At 40.4% G+C, this 18,076-nt stretch overlaps 4 protein-coding genes across 4 annotated transcripts in view; 1 reads left to right on the forward strand and 3 right to left on the reverse strand.

The window, feature by feature from the left end:
• LOC140926712 (uncharacterized) overlaps positions 1–18,076 on the forward strand; it is a 737,711-nt gene that overhangs the window by 299,998 nt on the left and 419,637 nt on the right. The window lies entirely within an intron of this gene.
• On the reverse strand, positions 2,687–4,616 carry LOC140946882 (uncharacterized). The gene is made up of 2 exons (XM_073395992.1): positions 2,889–4,616; positions 2,687–2,771 (listed from the first exon to the last, which is right to left on the reverse strand). Exon 1 carries the CDS (start codon positions 4,613–4,615, stop codon positions 3,158–3,160), a length of 1,458 nt encoding a protein of 485 aa, XP_073252093.1. The 5' UTR covers position 4,616; the 3' UTR covers positions 2,687–2,771; positions 2,889–3,157.
• LOC140952175 (uncharacterized) lies at positions 4,752–9,868 on the reverse strand. The gene is made up of 3 exons (XM_073401600.1): positions 9,719–9,868; positions 4,910–9,601; positions 4,752–4,814 (listed from the first exon to the last, which is right to left on the reverse strand). The coding sequence occupies exons 2-3, from the start codon at positions 9,419–9,421 to the stop codon at positions 4,752–4,754; spliced, it is 4,575 nt and encodes a 1,524-aa protein (XP_073257701.1). The 5' UTR covers positions 9,422–9,601; positions 9,719–9,868.
• On the reverse strand, positions 11,015–16,419 carry LOC140952497 (uncharacterized). Its single transcript, XM_073401924.1, has 4 exons — positions 16,227–16,419; positions 16,037–16,149; positions 13,979–14,195; positions 11,015–11,979 (listed from the first exon to the last, which is right to left on the reverse strand). Exons 1-4 carry the CDS (start codon positions 16,417–16,419, stop codon positions 11,015–11,017), a joined length of 1,488 nt encoding a protein of 495 aa, XP_073258025.1.

Raw genomic sequence — 18,076 nt, forward strand, 5'->3', positions numbered from 1 at the left:
TGTCTAGTCGAACAATATTGAAATGTGTCGATAGGCTTGTTTCATACTGAGAGGTCACGTATGGTACGTGACAGGCATCTTTCTGCAGTTGTTGTTTATTCTGGTCGGCAAGATTTACCTTCCGATGCAAGAGCATTTTCTTTAACTTCTCTTGAAACTCAAAGCTCTTCTTGCGACTATATAAGGGTTTCAAATCGTTTAATTTATTGTTTCAAGTGTCTCCTGGATCTGAATAACTAAAAACGATTTTCTTTTGTCAGGGAATGCGATGGTTTCCTGCAATGTTTTGCCATGCTGGGCCTAGCTCGTATGTGTTTTTTTTTTTGCGGAATGTTGAATTCTCTCGGATAGTGATTTACAGATAAAACAAAAACTGAAGCTACATCGACTATGGAGAACTGAATTGTGACTGATTTAAAATTGCTGCTTTGTTCTCCACACGAACGTCATCAGTTGTCGGGTTAGCTTTGTTCTTAGATGCTTTTACAAGAGCACTCTAGTTGTCTGCGCAGTGGCGAGAACGGTAAGCCGTTCTGTCTAGATGGGCTTTGACCTGCATTGATCGTTCGAGTTCATTGAGATTTCATCATTAACGCCGTCCACCCGTTCCAAAATACAAAAATAGTTATTTTGGTTTCACACACGCGCCTCTAAGTTCATTTCCGCTCCTCGGAAGGACAAACATTTTATTGGTCAATTATGACAGCTGATGACAGCATCAAATGTCGTTGCGTGAACTCAGGCATGACAGTCCAAGTGGGCGGTTTTTAAAATCGAGGGGTTAGCAGCCTGCAAGCGTTTCCTTCCTTTCTTCCCCACCCCTCCCCGCTCCTTTACTTGCGCCATTTTTCGCGCGGTCTTTCACTCTTGTTCCTCGTTCTTCACTCCTAAACCGCACAGAAACGCTTGCTACGCGGGCTACATTTAGCCGATTCTCTCACTGGCACGAGCACGCGTTACTCGAGTTTCGCTCGTTACACAATGATCGCGGCTACGGGAGAAGAGCGTTGCGTGACGAAACAGAACGACTGTGTGCGAATGAATGAATAAAATCTTTATTTTACTTAGAATGTCAGATGATCTCAGAAAGCTTAAAGTTACACTTCTCCTGTCAAAAAAATGTACTGAAGACCCAATTTAATTGTAGCTGGTTTTGTCTACTTTCATTTCTAGGTGGTTGGGTGACTTTAAAATTCTCACAAGTTTCTGAAAGGTACTTTGGGCACTTAGCTTGTCAAATGGGATGCAGGGTGCATAGCATGAGCGAGGTACCTCATAATAAGCCTTCATTTTACTGCCCATCAACAAGGCGAGTTTCCTATAAAGTGTATAGCCTCACTTCATTTACTGATGCATTGCTTGAACAAACCCTCCTTAAACTAAATGATACGGCCTGGTACAGTGACCTACAGGAAGTGGAGAAAAGATCTGACCTTAGCACTCAGGAGGAGCTCCAGGCTGCCAAGAACCGTAGATTTTGGAGCACTGTCAGAAATGAGGAGTCGTCAGAGGATCTATTAACCAAACGTCTAACAGCTAAAGCAAGTTTGGAGGTGGGTCCAAGACAAGGACGGACCACTAGGGAGGTAGAGGTAATCTGGTGGCCAGATCTATACTCCACTACAACGGATGGAAAACTTTCAATAAGATTCCATATTAAAAAAGTAACTGTTTGAAACTTCTTTTTAGGTGGACTTCACTTCCCTGAAATATCTGGGAAGTTGTTTCTCTTCCACTTTTTACCTGCAAAGGGCAGTTTAATTGTCAAACGTCCTTGTTTGACCTGTACAGAGGTTAATTTTGCTTTTTTATTCTTCTCTGCCTCTTTGAAATGTAAGCTTGGCGTAGATATCATATTATTCACTAAAGTGTAAGTTGAAAAGAGCATAAAACACTGACCTTGGAAGATAATAGTATCTATGGGAAGGTGTAGTCATTGTTGAAAATAGAACGTCAATTTTTTATACCAATACAATGCAACTTCTTCATGCAACTTTAGCAAAACCACAAAAGCAAATTCTACCTTATATACACACTAACTAAACAGACATGCTATTTAAATCTACTAAATAATGTTTTTATCTGTGAAAGGAAATTTAAAAGCCTATATGAATTTTACATGTATTTCAGTGATTTCGTGCTTAATTTGTAGCAATTTAATGTTAGTTAACAAATCAGTAGCTGCTTTAAACAGCAAAAAATCAAGTTTGCGCTCAACAAAACAGCTTTTAAATCTGTTCAATCTTTGCTGAAAGTAGGGCATAAAGATTAAAATGATACAGTTTAATGAACATTTACTGGTCTACTCTGTGATTGGTCATTATCTTTTAATACATATGGTGGCTCCTAAAAGAGCCGTTTGTTTTTTGTCACCTGCAGTCAGTGCAATATCAAACTCCCTGGTTTGACCTGCAGGATTTTATTTTTCATTCGGTTCTTCATTGGAATTTTAGCTGGACATCAATGCCATGTCTTTTGCCTGAAAACTTAAAAAAGAGCAAACAACATTAAGTTTGAGACAATAACTTATGTGAAGGTGTTGTCCTTGGTAAAATTGAAAAAAAGTTAGAATTCAATTTCATTCTTCCTATCATAAGCATCTTATTGAAAGCTTTGAAACAATTATGTGGCTGGCCTCCCGTAGTACATACAACAAGAGGAGTTGCTAACAATCAACACGAACGTCCCAAACGTAGTTTATTCACAGGTCCTCGGTACAACACATTCTTTTTACTCCTTAGTTCTTGGATCCTGAGTCCCGAGATAACAATCTGACATGACAAATACATGATAGGCTAAATACGTGATTCGTAAGTACTAAACTTCAAAATGTCGTGTGAAATACTCTCTTGGGATTTTCCGTAAAATGTTCTTTTAACAGTTCTTACCGTTTAGGCCGTATAATGTCCGATGGATGGCGATAACTATCCAAAAACTTGAACAACACGAGAAAGGGCTAACATGGCGGCCGCTTACTAAAATCTGGTGCGGCTGCTAAGCTTTTACAACATACCGCTGACTGCGCAGCGCTGCAGTCACATGGCTCCCCTAATTGTTGCCTAACAATTACTTAAGTTAATGTCCATACTAGACAGTTAAACAAAACAAATGTTCATAAAGGCGGTCACTTGTGTCTTCTACACCTGTCGGGGCGACTTCACTGAGTAGTTGGCTCCTCGTTGGGGAATTCCTCGGTCTCCCTGCTGCTATCACCAACATCCGCTTCATCTGCAGAGGGTACCAGTAAGACTAATTTGTGGATTGGTCTATCCAGGAACGTAGATGGCTTTCGACGTCTGCCTTGGTTGTCAAGTTCTCCATCAGCTTTCACAATTTTGACTTTTCTGATACATCCGTCTTCGCTAGGGTAGACTTCTACGACTCTAGCGAGTGGCCATTGGTTACGTGGTCCTTCGTCTTCCTTGGATACGACTACATCTCCAACTGATAGATTTCGCTTTGGATACATCCACTTGTTACGAGCCTGCAGGCTATGAAGAAACTCACGGCGCCATCTAAGCCAAAATTCGTTCGCGAGATATTGTACTCGGCGCCACCACTTGCGGGAATATAGATCTGCTCGCTGGAACCTTCCAGGCGGTGGAAGTACAACTTTAGCTTTCAAGGTAAGTAAATGACTGGGCGTAAGTGGTTCTGGTGCCTCTGGGTCATTTAAGTCGTTCGTAGACAAGGGTCTGGAATTAACAATACACTCTGCTTCAGTCATGAAGGTTCTGAACGCTTCGTCGTCCAACTGTGTGCCAGCGCTCAGAAGTAACGTCTCCAGTGCACTACGAACAGTTCGGATTAACCTTTCCCATGTGCCACCCATGTGGCTGGCATGAGGTACATTCATCTGAAATGGTATCCAATCACATCCGTTCTCCACTAAGTACTCTTGCACCCGGTTCTGATCCAGTTCTTCTAAGGCAGCTTTTAGCTCATTCCTCGCTCCTACAAAGTTTGTACCCTGATCACAGCGGAGCTGTCTGACTGGACCGCGTCGGTTGAGGAAGCGACTAAGTGCGTTGATGAAGGAACTGGTACTTAACGAGTTGGCTGTCTCCAAGTGTACACCTCTGCTGGCCATACAGGTAAAAATAACTCCGTAACGTTTAACTTCACTCCTCTTTTCCTTGATCGGGAAAGGTCCAAAGAAATCTACAGCACAATACGAGAAGGGGGCCGAAGGTTCAACTCGATCCACAGGCAAATCGGCCATCTTCTGAATTTGCAGGGGGCCGCGCATTTTTCTGCATGTAACACACTTGGAAATACAATTTGACACTGCTGACGATCCACCAACAACCCAGTAGCCTCTCTGGCGCAACTCATTTTGGGTGATACCTCGTCCCATGTGGTTCACTTTGGCATGCCAGAATCGAATCAGCAAATCTGTAATATGACTTTTACGAGGAAGTATCACAGGATGCTTCGTTGCAAATGGAAGGTTAGCTCGTCTCACGCGGCCACCAACGCGGATAACACCGTTTTCATCGAGAAATGGATCCAAACGATATAAGCAACTAGACTTCTTGACGGCTAGATTTCTTTCTCTTGCGATCTTTCTAGTAGTAAGCTCTCCAACTTCCTTAAGTTCCTTTAAAACTTGCATCTCGTCATGTAAATGTTCACGTTGAACAACCTTAAGAACTTCCCTCTCTGCTGCGTGAAGTTCTGTAAGTGTGACTGATACCTTCGGTAATGGTCTGATGCTCTCACCATCCGTTTGTCTCGTCAACTTCACTTCTCTACTTGCCAGTTTGCTCTTCAGTCGTAGACACAAAGCTATTGCCTTCAGCACATGCTGCCAGCTTGACATGTGGCGCAAACGGCTTGACGTTAACGGTTCAGGGGCTTGAGTAGCTCTGCTCTCTACACGAGATGTGAAAACGGCTGCTTTCCTTACTTCAGGATCACTTTCGGTCACTTGAAATTCTTCTATCTTCTCAGGCTGGAAAGTTCCACTCTTCCAAAGAAATAAGGGTCCAGTTAGCCAGTTGGTTCCTTGTAATAACTGTGACGCTGTAAGGCCTCGCGAGGCATGGTCAGCAGGATTAAGTTCAGTGCTGACATACAACCAAGAACTCGGGTTAGTGACGTCACGAATCTGCTGCACACGATTTGCCACATACACATGAAACCTCTTAGCTTCGTTGTTAACATAACCAAGGACGATTTTGCTGTCTGTCCAGAAATGTTCCTTAATGTCCGTGTAAGACAATTCTCGACGAAGAAATTCACTCACGTTTGCTGAAACAGTAGCTGCAGCCAATTCTAGCCTCGGCACAGTGATTTGCTTTAACGGGGCCACTCTAGATTTCCCAATGACAAGGGAACAGTACGCCTTGTCCTCCACATTGATTAGTCGAAGGTACGAGCACTGTCCATAACCCTCTACACTAGCATCTGAGAAATGATGCAACTCGCTGGCTTTGACCTGCCCAAAGTTCTCCGGCTTAAAACAACGTTGAATTTGCAGCTGATCGAGATTCGGAACATCCTGGCGCCATTTCTCCCAATGAGTATACAAACTCTCTGGAATTGGGCTGTCCCAATCAAGCTTGTCTCGGCACATTTGCTGCAAAACTTGTTTTCCTTTCAAGGTAACTGGGGCAACGAAACCACTAGGATCGTAGATTGAACTGATTGTGGAAAGTACGCCACGTCGCGTTAGGGGACGGTCACGCAGCTCGATGCGGAATTGAAAACTGTCATTCTCAATGCACCACACTACTCCTAAGGCACGTTCTAAGGGCAGTGGATCAACCTTCAAGTCTAGCTCCTTTAATCCTTTGGCGCGATCTTCGGCCGGAATCTGTTCAAGAACTTCTCTTTTGTTTGATGAAATTTTGTGCAGTCTCAGGCCGGCCTTGGCGCAAATGCCTTGACTTGCTTTTATCAGTGTAACAGCTCGCTCCACGGTAGGGACTGATTTTAGTCCATCATCCACATAAAAGTCCTGTCGTATAAACTCAGCAGCTTCTTCACCAAACTCTTTCTTCCCATCATCTGCTGCTCTCTTCAGACCAAAATTTGCGCAGCCAGGTGAACTACCAGCACCGAAAAGATGAACCTTCATCCTATACTCAGTCACTTCATTTGCAGGATTCCCATCCTTCCACCACAAAAAGCGCAGGAGATCTCTGTGTTCCTCTGACACCATAAACTGATGAAACATACTCTTAATGTCAGTCATAAACGCAACATTTTCTTGTCTGAATCTGCACAGGATCCCCAGAAGAGTGTTCATGAGGTCGGGTCCTTGTAACAAGTGATCGTTCAGGGACACCCCTTCATACTGGGCCGAACAATCAAAAACAACCCTGATCTGGTCTGGTTTTTTTGGGTGGTAAACACCGGTGTGTGGTACATAGTTAACCATTCCATCCTGAACTCCATGGCGGTCCGGTGGTACCTCTTCTGCACACAAAGCAATCACATCTTTCATGAATAAGCGATAATCTTCCAGAAACTTGGGGTTTCTCTTAAACCTTGCTAAAAGTTGGTGCCATCTCTTGACAGCTAGTTCGCGGTTGAAGGGTAGAGACGGTTTGTCTGTCTTCAAAGGGAGAGGCATCTCGTAGTGCCCATCCGATCTCTTCACAATACCATTCTCAAGGATGTTGAGGAATCTCCTGTCTTCAGCTGAACAGGGCTTGGTATTTGCAGAACTTTCTGTAAAGTCTGACTCAAGAATCTTAATAATCTTCTGTGGGTTGATAATCTCTTTCACCTTTGTCGTAAAGGCAAAGTGTTCATGGGTTTCTTTGACCATCACCTTGTTGCACACTCCTTCCTTATGGTTGGCTTCACCTGTAGATTTGCACACCTTGCCGATTATACCCCACCCCATTAAAGATCTTTGGCCGTAAGGGTCGTCTTCACCTCCCACTAGGACTTCTCTGGGTCTGACGATACTAGGGCAATTATTGCCAATCAGCAAGGAGATTTCCACACTTGGATTGTAGGGCATGAGCTCGTCAGCAATAGGACACAGATGTTCCCATTTCCGGGCAACACTGGCTTTTGGAATCTGCGACCGACTGGCTGGGATGATATCTCGCTTGAACATCATGGGTAGCTTCACAGCATGCTCCCTTCTAAAATCCAACACCTCAACTCCACAAATACGGTTGCTTGGTACATGTACATTTCTCTCTTGCACTGTTGTCAGCAGCAAGTCGGTTGGTGGGCCTTGCAAGTCCAATTTTTGACACAAACTTTGCGACACAAAACTCACATTGGACTGGTCATCTAGCACTGCATATTGTAAGACTTCTTTACTGGGTTGGCTAACTTGTCTAACCCAAACAGGTACAATCATGGCATGATCCGAGCCGCCCTCTTGCTCTGGGATGGTACAAACATTTGTACAGTTCGTAATACTTTCCTTGGGAGTTTTCTGAATATGGAGACATGTAGGGTGATTTCCAGAACACGTGCGACATTTAAGTCTGTTCTTACAGGAGGATACTTGATGTTGACTGCTAGAGGCACATCCAAGACAAAGAAATTTCTTATAGAAGAAGTCCTTCCTTTCCTTGTGCGGCTTCTCTGCAAACTTTTTACACTCGTCTAGCTGATGTTCTTCCTTGCAAAACAGACATACTTCGGTCTTTTTCTTCTCGCTCCTCCCTTGCGAACAGGTTGGGGGTCTCTCCTTTTCACCTTGACCCTGGGCAGTCACGTTCTTGCTTGGATCCAATACATGAGTTTCGAAGGAAAAGGCCTCCTCGCCTTTTGGTGAGCGTCTGAATGGTCCTCTAGGCCTAACAAACTCTTTGGTTTTGGACAGCTCCTCAAGTTCGGGAATGTTCGCTCTCTCTGCACACTCTTTCACAAATGAAGCAAATTCAGAGAAGGTAGGGTAAGTACCATTTCCTTTTGAGACTCTACACTGTTGTACTATTCCTCTCCACTTATTCTGAATTTGAAATGGCAACTTGTTTAGAGTTTTAACGTTCTCCTTCGCAAAGTCTAAGACAGCAAGACTAGGAGTAGTTTCTCTGGCGGCAATTATCTTTTGCAGGAAGTCAGAAAGATCTCTTAGGGCCTCCGCATCTCTTACGCCAATCTTAGGCCAGTTCTCCAGTTTGTTCATAAAGGCTGTCCCTACTACATTGCAGTTACCATACCTTTCCTTTAACAACTTTCTCGCAGACTGATAGGCATCTTCAGTACCAATTAACATATACTGATCAACAACTTGTTTGGGCTTTCCTGAGATGTACTGATGTAGGAAGTTCAATTTTGTCTGCGCGTCCATTGGTTTGGAATCAATAAGGGCACTGAAGGAACTGTTCCATGTAGGATACTCCAAAGGATCTCCACTAAAAACTGGGATTGAAATCTTAGGCAGTTGCCCTGAGATTGCTAGTTGCCTGTTCACTAGGTTCTGCTCCATAGTAGCTGCCACCAACATACTACTTGTTTCCACTAATTTGTCCATACACTTTTCTAAGACGACAGAGTGTGGTTGAAAGGGTGTGGCACTGGGGCTTAACGTACTGTGCACTCCATTTTCTACACGCGGAAGACTGAAAGTGGGTTGGGCTCCACTTAACTGAGTTGAAGAGTAGATAGGTTCTTGCTGACCAGGAGAGAGATCACTCTTACTTGTGACTGGAATTGAATTAAGGAATTTGTCCATGTCCTTGACTTTATCAGCGGGGGGAATCGAGTTTAGATCCTGATCATCAAACAGTTCTACTTTATCTGCTGACATGCATACATTAAGCTTTGCTTGATTCTGAGCAAGTTCACTTTGTAATCTTAGCTCTTCCAACTTTCTTTCTTGTTCTAATTTGGTCAACTCAGTCTTTCTGTGTTCTAATCTCAGTAACCGTTCCTTCTCTATATAGGCCAGTTTAGCCTTTAAGGCAGCTTCCTCCTTTTGTAACTGAAACCTATCTTCTTCAACATTATCATTGGAACTTATTTTTGACCTACTACTTTTCTTGGATGCTCGACTGGACCTTTTGGATGCTTCAGAGATTGAATCATCCACGTGGTGTTCGACAAATTCCAGAAACTTTATCTCTGATCTAATGTCACACTCAAAATTTGACCATTCTCTGCCAACTTGATCAACCATTCTTTCAATATTTTCCACATTCTCATCTGGGTTCGCAAAAACCTTAATCTCTTCAACCATGTCTTGAAATTCGCAATACAAAATCTGAGCTTCGCTGAATTCTTTCTTAAATTCTACTAGTTTAGTTGACTGACCTCGCTTCAGTAGAGTACCTCTCATTCGCTTCACCAGTTCACATTTCTTAGTTTTCAAGTTACTTGTTTTCAAGTTGAGTTGATACGTATACCCTTTCTCCGTCAGGAAACGCTTCCTTGATTCATCAGTTTCTTCTTCCAGCGCCACATTGACCTGGTCTTCGGGTCTTGCTTCTTTGTTGACGGACATGACTGCTACACGAAGATCGTCAAACGATTGTTATTGTGGCTGGCCTCCCGTAGTACATACAACAAGAGGAGTTGCTAACAATCAACACGAACGTCCCAAACGTAGTTTATTCACAGGTCCTCGGTACAACACATTCTTTTTACTCCTTAGTTCTTGGATCCTGAGTCCCGAGATAACAATCTGACATGACAAATACATGATAGGCTAAATACGTGATTCGTAAGTACTAAACTTCAAAATGTCGTGTGAAATACTCTCTTGGGATTTTCCGTAAAATGTTCTTTTAACAGTTCTTACCGTTTAGGCCGTATAATGTCCGATGGATGGCGATAACTATCCAAAAACTTGAACAACACGAGAAAGGGCTAACATGGCGGCCGCTTACTAAAATCTGGTGCGGCTGCTAAGCTTTTACAACATACCGCTGACTGCGCAGCGCTGCAGTCACAAATTAATTCAGTCAAAACTGGGTTTCATCTCCTCTGCAGTTCGGGTGTGCCGCCTGTAAGCCATAAGAGGGAGAGGAAACCCCTAGAATAATATTGTCAAAAGAGTTTCCATTCTAAAAACAACTATCTTATTGAAACCTTTGAAAAAATTAATTCAGCAAAAACTGGGTTCCATCACCTCCGCAGTTTGGGCGCACCGCCTGTAACCCTTCAGAGGGAGAGGAAACCCTTACAATAATATTGTCAAAAGAGTTTCCATTCTAAAAACAACTATCTTATTGAAACCTTTGAAAAAATTAATTCAGCAAAAAATGGGGTTCCATCACCTCCGCAGTTTGGGCGCACCGCCTGTAACCCTTAAGAGGGAGAGGAAACCCTTACAATAATATTGTCAAAAGAGTTTCCATTCTAAAAACAACTATCTTATTGAAACCTTTGAAAAAATTAATTCAGCAAAAACTGGGTTCCATCACCTCCGCGGTTTGGGCGTGCTGCCTGTAAACCTTAAGAGGGAGAGGAAACCCTTACAATAATATTGTCAAAAGAGTTTCCATTCTAAAAACAACTATCTTATTGAAACCTTTGAGAAAATTAATTCAGCAAAAACTGGGTTCCATCACCTCCGCAGTTCGGACGTGCCGCCTGTAAACCTTAAGAGGGAGAGGAAACCCTTACAATAATATTGTCAAAAGCATTTTCATCACACTAATAAAAAGTATCTTATTGAAAGCTTTGAAACAATTCAGGGAAAACTGGGTTCCATAACCTCCGCGGTTTGGTCGTGCCGCCTGTAAACCTTAAGAGCGAGAGAAAACCCTTACAATAATATTGTCAACAGCATTTCCATTCTAATAACAACTACCTCATTGAAAGCTTTGAAAAAATTAATTCAGCGAAAACTGGGCTCCATCACCTCTGCAGTTTGGTCGTGCCGCCTGTAAACCTTAAGAGGGAGAGGAAACCCTTACAATAATATTGTCAACAGCACTTCCATTCTAATAACAAGTATCTTATTGAAAGATTTGAAAAAATTAATTCAGAACAATAGTATTGTCAAAAGCAGTTTCATTCACAATTCAATTCTAATGAAAAATTCACTTAAAATAGGCAGACAATCTACAATGGTGATATTTATACGGATTACTTATTTCCATTGTGTAAAACGATAAAGAAGTCTCTGGCGATGAATACCCATGACCTGAAAACTCCAATGAAAGTGAGGAATTGCATAGTCTGTAGGGTTGTCTATGCAATCAAAGACTGCCAAGATCACACCAATGCCACAACTAGCACAACCTTCCCCAAATAATGGCTGTTTGGGCATTCCAAACCGCTGAATTGGAAAGGTGATATTCCACTGGGTTTCTGATACAGCCTTCAGCAGATTGTCAGCCAATTTATTGATGCTGGTAAGAGGACTCTGTTTTAAGCCATCATCATAGAATGCTTGCTGCTGAGCCATATTTAGGCAAAGGAGACCCCAGTGGTTGCCATTTACGTGGATTGGAGTAAGGGTCCATACAACATCACCAAGATCCATTCTTGAAAGGTAGGGCTTCAACTTTGTTTGTAGAAATTGCATATTTCTGGTTAAAGCCCAGGTTTGTGTAAATGACGGTAGATAAAAGGAATGGAAATTTTTTCGCATGGGTTCCTCACTGTATCTCAAACATGTAGCATCAATCAAAAAGCCACTAATGTACCTCTCAGCAGCTAAGGTTGAAAGGTCTTCAGCATCAACTATCACATCACCAATTCTAAGGATTTCTTCTTGAGGTTCACTGTCAAAAAGCAAAGCCCTAATTTCATTAATTTGATTAGGGGTTAATGTGGAGCTTGTAGTTTTCATCCAATATTCCTCTTCTTGGACTCTAAACTTAATGGAGGAATCTTTTGATGCTTTCATCCAAATGTCTAGAGCTCTGCTGTCAAAGACCCCAAGATCTCCAAACTTGACTGCAGCATCGAAATCCTCATCATTACTGGTTTCTCCAGTTGCTGCATCCATCAGTCTATAACCCTTAGTGATCGCTGATTCTGAAGGCCTGACTGGGGACTGCAGAGGATTGTTAAGATGCCCAGGATCAACAACCAGCTCGATGTCATCGTCTGGAATTTGAATTACAGGCGGAAGATTAAGGGTAGCAAGTTGGCCTCTGGAACAATTATTTGCAGCACAAATTCGTAAATCATGAATAAACAAAGGTTCTGATGGTTGAGGAACAAAGGCAGTTTAGTATCCACTGTGACACTGGACAAAGGGCTGCTACTGGAATTTGAAGGGCTAGTGGGGGGCTTGATGAGAGGCTTGTGGAAGAGCTGCTGACTGGGTCAGTGTTGCTGGAAGCTGGGCTGCTAGCTGGAATGGCTTGTGGAGTTTGTGGCTGTTCCAGGAAGGAAGTAAAACTGGTCAAAACTGTAGGAAAGAGCTGCTCCCACAGTGCATGATCATATTGATAGATAGGTAAACAGTCGGGTGATATTACCACTCGTTTTAAACCTTTGTCAAATTCATAAGAAAGAGCATCCTTGCCAAACATTTTGTTGAACAAGTCATTCATGGTGAAAATCCAGGCCATGTCATCTTTTGACCATGACACTTCTCTTTTTCTGGACCAACCGCAGCCTCTAAAATGGAATGGTTTACCTGACATACAAAAAAAAAACATTGGCATTGGCAAAATAAGGGAACCAGACAGTTAAAATAACAAAAACAAAAAAAGATTTAACAGACTGTGTTCAATAAGCTCTAAGCTTATACTGCAAGTTCTTATGTGGTTAGTTTTCGACTGCTCAAGAGGAAGAAGGGCAACATGTTAATGTTATCTCACTCCATTCCAGGTAGAAAAAGATAAAGTGCATAGTAATGTTGTCATTGAATATAGTGTATGCTTTTTATGGGAATACACAACTCTCAGTTTTTTACATAACGTTGTCTCAACCAGGGAGAATACATTTGACTACACATCTAAGGGACTGACATAAAAAGAATTTCCATTATATAATGTTTCTAGCTGGCAAACATTTTAGAAGATAATCACCATTTTCCATGCTCTCTATAGCCATTTTGAAGCAAAGCCGCAGGAACAGCAACTTTTCAGAAAAGAAATGTTGCAAAAATCTGTTGGACTTAATATAATGAAATAAAGTTGATTATTAAAAAAAGCCAACAACTTCAATACCAACAAGAACATGTGATTAAACCAGACTTTGCCTTTTTCCCCAATGGATTCTAGTTTTCACACAATAAGATACATAATATTCAAGAATATGTACAGTGTAGCTCCCCAAAACTGATATTTTACGAATATTGTATGAATGACTTCAATACTAACTGTAAATTGGCATTTATAAAATTTCAATAAAGACCTTTAGCATCAGGTTTTTCATGCATGGGGCACTGCAAACAGGTCTCAAATATGAGAACGTCAAGTGGTCTTCTGGTTGCGTTTGCAGTTTGCAGTTCAAGTTTGAATGGCAGGAAGGGCTTACAGCAGTAAGTGACTTACAGCAATGTTTTTGCCACTATAATAATAACATTATTGTTCAGCCTTACATTAAAAGCACGAAGCAGCTTTCTACACCACCCTCTGATGTGCTAGTTAGAACTGGTGATAAACAATGAATGTCTGCCTAAAGTTTAAAATCCAGGCAAAGTGAAACTGCAAATGGGTGACTGCAGACTGCAGTTTAGAGTTTGCAGTGTCCCATGAAAAACTGATGCTAAAGGTATTTTTAATAGCTATGGATGTTCTCCAACAGGAAATTATTTTGCTAACGATGAAAGCTCTCAAGGTTAAAGGATATTCAAAACAAGATTTAAAGTTCAAGGATTTTCCATTGACTCAACTTAGATTCAAGAGCTTTTAAGAGGGTAGCTAAAATTCAAGAGCTTTTCACATCTTTATGAACTCTATGCATCATCTGTGGTAATCACAAAATAATGTGAAAATTACATGATGAGCTTCCTAACCTTTCTCTAAAAAGAGTTGTTAGTTTAGTTCTAACATTATTTAAGTAGGTGACAATATTAGTTTTAAGTACTGTAGTGTTGAGATGTATGATAATATAAAAAATAAAGTAATAAAAAGTAAAATACAAAACTAACTTGATGTAGCATGACCATGCCTGTCATGGGAAGTAGCCTTTGAATATAACTGACTCTGTAATGAGTGTGCTGCCTCAAAGCCTTGATTTGAATACTCCCTTAAGCTGAGGTGGTTTCTAAACAGCATGCTGGCATGTTCAGTGGTGATGTGGCCATAATCACCAGTGCCCAGGTTGCAGCCAAACACTTCCCTTAAAAGGAATCCCAAGTCTTTGCACTAAAAGAAAAGAGAGGCATATTTCCATGGGTGTTAAACAATTGTCAAAATCAACATTGCAGACCGTGCAGTTAGACTGACAGGGGCATGCATGAAAACTGTGCAGTAACTGACAGCGGGTCTAAAATACAGGTAACTTTTCCACAGGTCAGAGTACAGTTCACCATGATAGAGACAAATGAATAGCATTAAAGTGTTTGCAAGCCCTAAACTCTTAACAAAATGCTCTATAAGATAGAGAGGAATCTGTGTGGTTTGGTAATTCATCTATGGAGCAGTGACATGTACTTCTTACCTGTGGAATGTGATCTGTACTTTGTGAATATCTCAAACATTTTAGGAGAGATAAACATTTTGCTTTTAAAATAATAATGTATGTGCCTCATTCTATAATCAAACTTGATGTATTGTTTAAAAGACCAGCCTGAGTGTATTTCCAGGTTCTGATTATACATGACTGCAAATTTGTTGGACAGCGTCAAAATCTGTGATATGGATCTTGTACTAATATTTAGATCTGTTTTTTTTTAATCTAAAAAATTAGATGTAAAGTTTTGCCGTACCTTTGTCAGATAGACACTCATTAAGCATTTCTTTTTTTCTTTTTTGTTTTTGAATGTCAGTTAAAGTGACTGGAAACTATTTTTGATTTTCTGGTCATGCAATGGCTTTTAATTGTTGCGCAGTCTCTGGTAAAAGATTTACAAGAAAATCCACTGAAGCTGTATTTAACCTTCTTGTCTAAATTTATTATTGTAATAGTTTTAGACAGTATGCATATTTCCATTAAGATCAGGACTTTATTTCCAAATGGTACTTTGGGCAATTTCACATGAGAGGTGAAAAATCAATCACTTTTAAAAGAAGGATATTGGAATTAATTTCTGTGCCATTAAAGAGAAGACACATCACTGTATTAAAAACGTACATGTTATTTCTGTTTTCGCCCTTCTGCACTCCGCAGGGGGTCTACTACTCAATAGTTCATATAAACAAGGAAAAAATGAGACCCACAGGTGCAAGTCAAGGAACAATTTGTCAAAATATCAAAATCAATCCTGTCAACTGAAACTGAGGTATAATTAGAGCATAAGCCTTTTTTTCACACGAGAACAAAAATTTGATGGTTTTCGACAATTTTTCCCCATTTTTGGTGAGTAGAAAATATCTAAGCAGATGAGTAATGTCCGTAACAAAATTTCACTTCTTTCTTTGTGTCAGACAGGATTTCACTCTTAAATCAATTGAAAATAACTTCTCCTACTCCTTGGATTTGTTAGTAACATCATTTGTCTGATAAGCTTTTTATTTCTAGTAGGCTTTTTAATCATAGAAACTATTTCAAAGATAGGTAATGTCTGTAACGTAATGTCCATAACAATGCAAGTCTCTAAGGCAAAAAATATATATATATTCTTAAGCATCTTTATACAAATATCCAAAGGTATTGAACCAAGTGATAGTTAGGGTACCACCTGAGCTCTATAATTTATCCACAATAAGTGAAATAATGCTAAGGCTAAACAAAAGATTCAGATTTGCATAACAAGAAATTCAAACAGTGCTGAGTAAGAAAACGTGTTCTTCTTAAAAGACCAGAGTTGTTTTATTCACCTAAAAACTGATCAGCCGTGTAGCATCTTAATGAGACTTTCTTTGCTTTTTAATTTCTTTAAACCTTTTTTTCAATGTTTTGCTGTTTTGGAACAGCAAATGGGCCAGCACTGTCTAGGGTGACGAGGGCCATAAAACACCCAAGAGATGTGAACATCATCGACGTCATCCTGGCTGGGCCAGTCAAAACTCTTTGCACCCACTCGATGGAGGAACTTGAATCTTACAAAGCTATCAGCTTGACTGAGTGCATGTCCAATGTAGTAAGTTTCCACATATTCAACAGCATAATACCGCTCAGGCAGGATGCCTTCTGGTGGGATTAGGTCACAGTAGCTTTCTTTGATGCAATTCCAACAGCATGAGTTTCCTGAAATCTGAGATGCTGGCATCACTGATTATCTCACCATAACCAACCCTGCAAGCATCTTGCATACAAGCAAGTGAACACTCCACAGTCATAGTCATTGGTCTGTTCAGGAACATCTCCTTTTTTGTTCACTATAAGCTTGCACTGATTCAGGTCTACATTGCTGTTGATCTCTTTGAGAAGGCCACACATCTTAGAAATAGCGTCAAGACTTGTATGTTTAATGTGGTTACTTGGCATACTGTCTAAGACAACAGATTTCTGCTTTGCCAGAACTGCTAGAAGAGTCCAGTGCTCAGACTCTGGGGTATTGCATGGCACAAGGACTTAACATCCCGAACCAAGCAAACCGTTTTTGCGAGTATTTTACGAATATTGGACCTAACTTAGCTAAATCAATTCCGGCGTCTGACAAATCTCATCGTTCTTTTCTGAATGGAGGCTTTATTAATTCATTTTTTCTTCAATCGGCATCAGAACAAGAAGTCTCTGAGATTTGTAGCAGCTTTCGATCCGGTACTGCTCCAGGATATGATAGTATTTCAATGAATGTTGTTAAAGAGTCTTTTAACTTAATCTGCGCACCATTGACGTATATAATTAACTTGTCTCTTAATTCTGGAGTTGTACCCCAAGAGATGAAAATTGCACGAGTTATTCCATTGTTTAAATCTGGTGATAAATCTTTGTTCACAAATTACAGACCCGTATCAGTGTTACCAGTTTTCTCTAAATTCCTAGAGAGAACTGTCTACAATCGCCTCATTAATTTTTTAAATAAATATGATATTCTTTCCCGGAATCAGTATGGATTCAGAAAAAATTATTCTACTGCACATGCTTTAATCCAATTGTATGACAAGATCTCAAATGCACTTGATAATAAAAGGGTAACTTTAGGCGTATTCATTGACTTATCTAAGGCCTTTGATACAGTAAATCATGAAATTTTCTCGACAAATTAGAACATTATGGAGTACGTGGTATTGCTTTACAATGGTTAAAAAGTTATCTATCTTGTCGAAAACAATTTGTGCAATATAATGGTTACAACTCTTCATCATTAGATATCACTTGCGGAGTCCCTCAGGGATCTATCTTAGGTCCCCTGTTATTCTTAGTATATATAAATGATCTATGTAATGTGTCAAAGGTCTTAGAGCTTATACTATTTGCTGATGACACTAATATCTTCTATTCGCATACTGAGGCTTCCTATCTTATGGAAGTTGTAAATTTAAAATTGAAAAAGATAACGTGTTGGTTTTACACAAATAAGCTATCTATTAATGTTAAGAAATCTAATTTTATCATATTCAGACCGAGACAAAACAGGCAAACACTTGATTTAGCTTTTAATATTAGTAATTATTCGATTGATCTTGTTAAGGAAGCTACTTTTCTTGGTGTAATTTTGGATGAACATTTAACATGGAAATCACATATACATAATGTTGCTCGGAAAGTGTCTAAAGCCATAGGTATAATTTATAAATCAAGTTTTTGCCTTAATAATTCCTCCTTACGGATGCTATATTTTAGCCTTATCTATCCATACTTATTCTACTGCGTGAGCGTCTGGGCATCGACCTACCCATCAAACCTCAGAAGATTAATCACACTTCAAAAACGGGTCGTAAGAATAATGTCGAGGAGTGCTTTCGATGCTCACAGTGACCCCTTATTTAAAAATTTAAAAATTCTGAATCTTGAGAATATCTACAAACTTCAAATAGGAAAATTTATGTATCAATACACATCTGCCTTACTTCCTTATAGCTTCAATAACATGTTTTTGGTGACACGCCAGGTGCATTCTTATGGCACTAGAAGTTCAGAGCATTTTTATTTACCACAATGCAGGACTAATATTAGAAAATTCTCCATCAGTTTCCAA

Source organism: Porites lutea, chromosome 1 (genome assembly GCF_958299795.1).
Source record: "Porites lutea chromosome 1, jaPorLute2.1, whole genome shotgun sequence".
Taxonomy (NCBI): domain Eukaryota; kingdom Metazoa; phylum Cnidaria; class Anthozoa; order Scleractinia; family Poritidae; genus Porites; species Porites lutea.